The 6,537-nt window shown below is 58.2% G+C and overlaps 1 protein-coding gene across 1 annotated transcript; it reads left to right on the top strand.

The window, feature by feature from the left end:
- Positions 1-881: 881 nt before the first annotated feature.
- LOC123369975 (bone marrow proteoglycan-like) lies at positions 882-3,679 on the top strand. Its single transcript, XM_045016101.1, has 4 exons — positions 882-1,121; positions 1,720-1,854; positions 2,374-2,485; positions 3,429-3,679. Exons 1-4 carry the CDS (start codon positions 1,044-1,046, stop codon positions 3,485-3,487), a joined length of 384 nt encoding a protein of 127 aa, XP_044872036.1. The 5' UTR covers positions 882-1,043; the 3' UTR covers positions 3,488-3,679.
- The last annotated feature ends 2,858 nt before the right edge of the window (positions 3,680-6,537 follow it).

Below are 6,537 nucleotides of genomic sequence, written 5' to 3'. Positions count from 1 at the left end.
CTGGGTTCTCTCTGCCACCGTCTGTCCATAGTCAATGGATGCCCATAGCCCTGTTGTCCCTGTGTTACAGGGCAGTGTGAGTGACAGCTCAGCTGTCTCCCCCTCCAGCTGAGCCAAGACCCTGGGCTCTCTTCTTCACCCTTGCTTGGCCCAGCCCTACCTTAGCTGGGAAAGACTGCCTTGGTTGGAGGGTGGTCATCAGCACAAGGGAGTTTGGTGGTAGGGCAGGGTGCAGTGGCAGGAGGTCCCTAGGTGCAGGGGGGTCAGTGCGAGCTAAGTGGAGGAGGGGGATGGGCTCTAGGCAGGGGGGTCGGTATGGGCTCAGTGACTGGGGGAGGGGTTGGATGCGGGGGTCACTCTGTCTCTGTCTCACAGTGGTTTGCCACCCCAGGTCTGCCCGAGATGAAGCTGGTCCTGGTCCTGGCACTTGCCCTCCTGGGGGCCGTCTCTGCTCGCCAGCTCCGTAAGTCCTGGGGCCCAAGTCACCATGGCTACAGCCCCTCCCCCACCCTATGGGGAGCCTGACCTACAGCCACTGCCCTCAATGGGAACCTCCATGCCCCCCCCCGCAGCAGACACTGCACGGACCCCACGGGCTTGGGTCAGACACCAGCAAGCACAGTACAGGGCTCCGTTACCCCAGACCTGTGCTCTCACTAGCCCCCAGCCCCACTCTGTTCCAGCCACCTGGGGCGCCTGCCCTCAATAACCTCCACCTCTCTGCAGCCCGGACACCAGGGTCCCCTGGCCCCCCAGTAATCCTATGACCTGCTCCATCTGGGACACCAGGGTTCCCTAACCCCCCAGTGACACCCTGACCCCTTCTATCCCGGACACCTGTGTCCCCGGCCGCTAGATCTGCTCCCACCTCCAAGGATTGTTTGGGCTCTGGGCTGCGTCTTGCAGCTGGAAGGGCCAATTGGTGTCTCTTGCACCCAGCCTCAGATGAGGGCGCCCCGGAGCAGGAGGTACCAGCCGAACAGGGCGAGGAGGAGCCCGGGGAGCCAGAGCCACCGTGCCCCACGGAGAGCGAGAGCTTCAGGATGATAGTGCCTGGCCAGGAGGGGCACACCTGTCGCTATGTGTTTGTGAACAATTGCCAGCCGTTTTGGAGAGCCCAGGTGAGTAGGTCAGGGGCACAGGTGGTGGGGAGGACTCGCAGATGGGTCAGGAAGTGGGGTGAGAAGCCCATGGAGCTGGTGAATGGCCCATGGGGGCAGTGGAGGGAGCACACAGGTGACAGGGGGGGTCCATGGGGGAAGTGGAGGAGACATGGGGGTGGTGGAGGGGGCATGGGGTGGTGGAGGGGTGGCATGGGGGCAGTGGAGGGGGCACACAGGTGATGGGGGGCCCATGGGGGCAGTGGAGGGGCCATGGGGCGGTGGAGGAGACATGGGGGTGGTGGAGGGGGCATGGGGCGATGGAGGGGTGGCATGGGGGCAGTGGAGGGGGCACACAGGTGATGGGGGGCCCATGGGGGCAGTGGAGGGGCCATGGGGCGGTGGAGGAGACATGGTGGTGGTGGAGGGTGGCATAGGGGTAATGGGGGCACAGGCCCACCTCCCAGGGTGGAGGCAGTGGAGGAGGCGTGTGGGTGGTGGAGGCAGCATAGGGGCATGGAGGGGATGAAGGGGTGACATAGAGGCCATAGAGGCAGTAGATGGTGCATGGGGTGGTAGTTGGTGGATGCCCCATGTCCCCCTCACCCTCTCCCCACAGAGACTGTGTGCCCGCTGCTACCGCGGCCGCCTGGCCTCCATCCACAACTATGCGACCAACCATCGCCTGCGCTGCACGGCACGTGCCCGCACCAACCGGGGCCAGGTGTGGATCGGGGGCATCACCTCCCGCAGGGTAAGGAGAGTGTCCGGCCCAGCTGCCCCCATTCCCCCACTGCCTGGGCCTGGCCCAGAACCCACCCCCCCGACTCCCTCATCAGGGCCCTGCCAGCTCTGAGGCTGGCCTCCCCTCCAGTGCAGCGCGGACAGGGGGATCCATCCCCCACTGCGGCTCAGTGTGTGCCCAGCCGGGACCCCGCTCAGGGCTGCCCCAGACCACCCCTCCTTGCTCCCTGGGATGTGGGCCTGTGCGGCTCAGGCAGCTCTGGTGTGGGTCCAGCTGACCCTAGACGGCTGGGAGTCTTCTTGGGTCCTCTTGCCAGCACATGCTGGGTGCATCCTGCCCTAGTGCCTGACCCTCATCCCAGCGAATCCCGAACCCCTTACTATGGCCCCCAGCCACCAATGCATGAAGGGCTCCTGGCCCCAGCCCAAGCGATGGTCCCAGCCCCTCAGAGGTGGGGGGTGGGAGGGAGGTTCCCCGGTGCACCCTGCAGGTGGGACAGCACTGATCCTAACCCCCCCTCCCTCACAGCACCGGTGTCTGCGCTCCCACTGGATCGACCACAGTTCCTGGAACTACTCCAACTGGGCCAGAGGGAACCCCAGCCATGCTCGGCGAACGTGTGTCGCCCTGTGCACCGCAGGTGAGGAGCCCCCTGGGGCAGGACAGGGCGGAGGTGGGGATCTATTCACTGCTTAGGGAACAAGAGCCCTGGGGCAGGGGAACAGGGGATCTGTGGGCAGGGGATCCGGGGTTCATGGGGCCTGGAATAGGGGATCCAAGAGTAGGTGGGGCTGTGGGGTGTGGGGCAGGGGATCTGAGGGCAGGTGGGCCTGTGGGGTGTGGGGCAGGGGATCTGAGGGTAGGTGGGCCTGTGGGGTGTGGGGCAGGGGATCTGAGGGTAGGTGGGGCTGTGGGTGTGGGGCAGGGGATCTGAGGTCAGGTGGGTCTGTGGGGCCGTGGGGCAGGGGATCTGAGGGCAGGTGGGGCTGTGGGTGTGGGGCAGGGGGTCTGAGGGCAGGTGGGTCTGTGGGGCCGTGGGGCAGGGGATCTGAGGGCAGGTGGGGCTGTGGGTGTGGGGCAGGGGATCTGAGGGTAGGTGGGTCTGTGGGGCCGTGGGGCAGGGGATCTGAGGGCAGATGGGGCTGTGGGGCCGTGGGGCAGGGGATCCAAGAGTTGGTGAGTCTGTGGGGCCGTGGGGCAGGGGATCTGAGGGCAGGTGGGCCTGTGGGGTGTGGGGCAGGGGATCTGAGGGTAGGTGGGCCTGTGGGGTGTGGGGCAGGGGATCTGAGGGTAGGTGGGGCTGTGGGTGTGGGACAGGGGATCTGAGGGCAGGTGGGGCTGTGGGTGTGGGGCAGGGGATCTGAGGGTAGGTGGGGCTGTGGGTGTGGGGCAGGGGATCTGAGGGCAGGTGGGGCTGTGGGGCCGTGGGGCAGGGGATCTGAGGGTAGGTGGGGCTGTGGGTGTGGGGCAGGGGATCTGGCGTTAGTGGGGATATGGGGGTCTGGGGCAGGGGATCTAGGGTTTCCTGGGGGTTGCGTTCTAGGTGCCAGCGGGGAGGGCACTAACCCCTCTCTCTCTGCCAGGTGGTCAATGGAGAAGTGTGAACTGCCGGGCTCGCCTGCCCTTTATCTGCCAGTTCTGAGGGAGCTGCTCCCCGACAAGGCCCCGCTGCCCCCACCGCTCTGCTGGCCTGGGACTCCCTGCTCTGCCCTGCCGGAGGCGCCCCTGCTCCCTGGACTCGGCTCTGCTCCTGCCCCTGCCCCAGTTCCCTGCGCGGGGGGCAGTCTGCGCCCCCCCTACCCTTGATCAAAAATAAAAAGTGCTTCACTCATCACCCCCGGGTGTCGCTCCTTCCTGCCCCAGGACACTGAGGGCCCTGCACGCTCCACGGGGCTGGGCCGGTGGCGGGCGGGAGGGGGTGGGGGCGGACAAAAGGTGGCTGGGGGGGGAGGGGGCTGGGGGTTATCCCCACCCAGAGATGGAGTCAGGAGGGGGAGTTGATGCTATTACAGAGCCCCATAGCGGGGACCATGTCCAGTTCTGGGGTTCCCCTGCCCCTGGGACATTCCCAGCAAGCAAAGGGGAAGAAACGCCCAACCAGAATGAAGCTGAGAGCTGCAGCCTCCGTGTAACGATGCTGCCTTTGGTGGGACATTTCTCAAAGCATTCATTCAGGACAAATTGCTTAGAGCAGGGCAGTCACAGCCCCAGGCTGGTGGTTCTCCACCTCTAAGACACACCAAAGACACTCCAGTTTCCCAGTATCACCACCAGTGCCACTCGTTATCGGAACAAATGGTTATGAAAACCAATACCCCAGTAAAAGAAAAAAGGTTCTCTCGATCCCAAAGGACCAAGCCCCAGACCCAGGTCAATATACAAATCAGATCTTATCCACAAATCACGCTGTTGCCAGTCCTTTAGAATCTAAAATCTAAAGATTTATTCATAAAAAAAAAAGAAATATAGATGAGAGCTAGAACTGGTTAAATGGAATCAGTTACATACAGTAATGGCAAAGTTCTTGGTTCAGGCTTGTAGCAGTGATGGAGTAAACTGCAGGTTCAAATCAAGTCTCTGGAGTACATCCCCCGCTGGGATGGGTCATTCAGTTCTTTGTTCAGAGCTCCAGTTTGTAGCAAAGTCCCTTCAGAGGTCAGAAGCAGGATTGAAGACAAGATGGAGGAGCTGCAGCAGCCTTTTATAATCTCTTGCCATGTGGCCTCTGCTTTCTTTGTTTCGAAGAGACGCTATCCAGCACATGGCATGGAAAAACCTTAGCGTTCTGTCCATAGGCATGTCCCTGCATACCTTGCTGAGTCACAAGGCGTATCTGCCGTCTCTCAATGGGTCAGTTGTATGGCTGATGGTCCTTAATGGGCCATCAAGCAGGCTAGGCAGTGCTGATGCCAAACTGTCTGGGGGTGTCACCCAGAAGCAGAGCACAAGTTTGAAATACAGACAGTAAAGAGCCAATACTTATAATTTTAAATACAAAAATGATACATGCACACAGACAGCATAATCATAACCAGCAAATCATAACCTGGTCTTAGACACCTCACACGACTACCTTTGCTGCAAATATATAACACTGGTTGCAACAATGATCTATACGGTCACAGTTTATATCAATAACGTCACACCCCTGCCATAGGCCAGGAAGCGCCAGCCATTTCGCTCAGCTAAGAGCAGCTTTGCGGAGACTTGCCCCTTGTTGGGGAGAGGAGATTTCTCACAGCAGAGGCTCTTCTGTTTAGCACCCCTTTGTACAGACCCTGATACTCATGATGCCATCTGCCACTTACCTTCTGTGACAGGGTCTCACCCCGGGTGCAGTCTGGGAGCCGTGGGAACCGCTGCGCCTCTGTAAGACACCCAGCTAGGCTGGCCCTTTTCTCACACTGCTCAGTTGAGGGGTTCTCAAACTGGGGGTCGGGACCCCTCAGGGGGTCACGGGGTTACTACATGGGAGAGTCGCAAGCTGCCAACCTCTACCTCAAAACCCACTTTGCCTCCAGCATTTATAATAGTGTTAAATATATAAAAAAGTATTTTTAATTTATAAGGGGGGCAGATCACACTCAGAGGCTTCCTATGTGAAAGGGGTCCCCAGTACAAACATTTGTGAGCCACTGATCTATACGGCCCCAGTTTGTGTCAATGACGTCACAGTGGACAAGCCCCAAGACCAGGTCAAGGCCCCTCTCTGGCCAGTCCCCACCACTGAGGTTTCATTTCAACTGACCATGCTGCACTGACCATGCTGCACTAAAGTGGCTTCACACAGCCAAAGAGACTAACAAAAGACTTCTTCGGTGGAGTGTAGCTCTTCAGGGCTTTGATTTTGAGATCCAACACATTACAGGAGCCTCTAACAAAGTGGCTGATGCACTGTCCCGGGAAAGTTTCCCAGAATCAGCCATGTAAAAATGTCCCTTCATTCTAAGTCATTGTAGTCCTTGAAATGTAAAAAGTACAGTTTAGTTCTTCATGTAATTATTAGTGAAATTAGAGGTGCATGTAACTTATTAACTCTGTTTCCTAAACCTCCAGGACGAAATCCCGGTTTGTGTGGACCCGACCTGAACCAGGCTGGCCAGACCGTCTGTGATTTGGGGGGCGTGCGATAAATTAAGTGTGTGTGTGGGGGGGGGGGGGGTTAGCTCCCTTTTATGGACATCCAGCCAGTCAGTTATCTGGAAAATCCCTCTTGGTAGCTGTTCTCTGCTTGCTTTACCTGTAAAGGGGTTAAAAAGTCCCCCAGATAAAGAAAAGGAAGTGGGCACCTGACCAAAAGTGCCAATGGGAAGGTAGAACTTTTTAAAACTGGGAAAGAAACTTTCCCTTTTTTGTTCTCCGGAGAAGGAGATTCGGAGCAGCAATGCTATAAGCAGGAATGCTGTGTAAGGTCTGAACCAGGTATGAAAATGCTTAATTTTTGGAATTGCTCTTTTAAAATCTAGCAAAAGCCTAAATTCCAGATGTATTTTCTGTCTTTTTGTTTTTAATAAAGTTTACCTTTTTTAAGTGCCAGAGTGTGGAATCAGCCTTGACACACTCAGAGACAGACAGCCTATTTCCCATCTTCACAGGCTCGCCCCACCCCCCTGGAGTATAAACTAGCCATCGATTAATCCCAGTTAACTCATGCGATGAACTCAAAAAAATTAATCGCGATTTAAAAAGTAA

The sequence above is a fragment of the Mauremys mutica genome, chromosome 4, assembly GCF_020497125.1.
Source record: "Mauremys mutica isolate MM-2020 ecotype Southern chromosome 4, ASM2049712v1, whole genome shotgun sequence".
In the NCBI taxonomy this organism is placed as follows: domain Eukaryota; kingdom Metazoa; phylum Chordata; order Testudines; family Geoemydidae; genus Mauremys; species Mauremys mutica.
The sequence above is the reverse complement of the archived record's forward strand: the minus strand, read 5'-3'. Positions and strand labels throughout refer to the sequence as shown.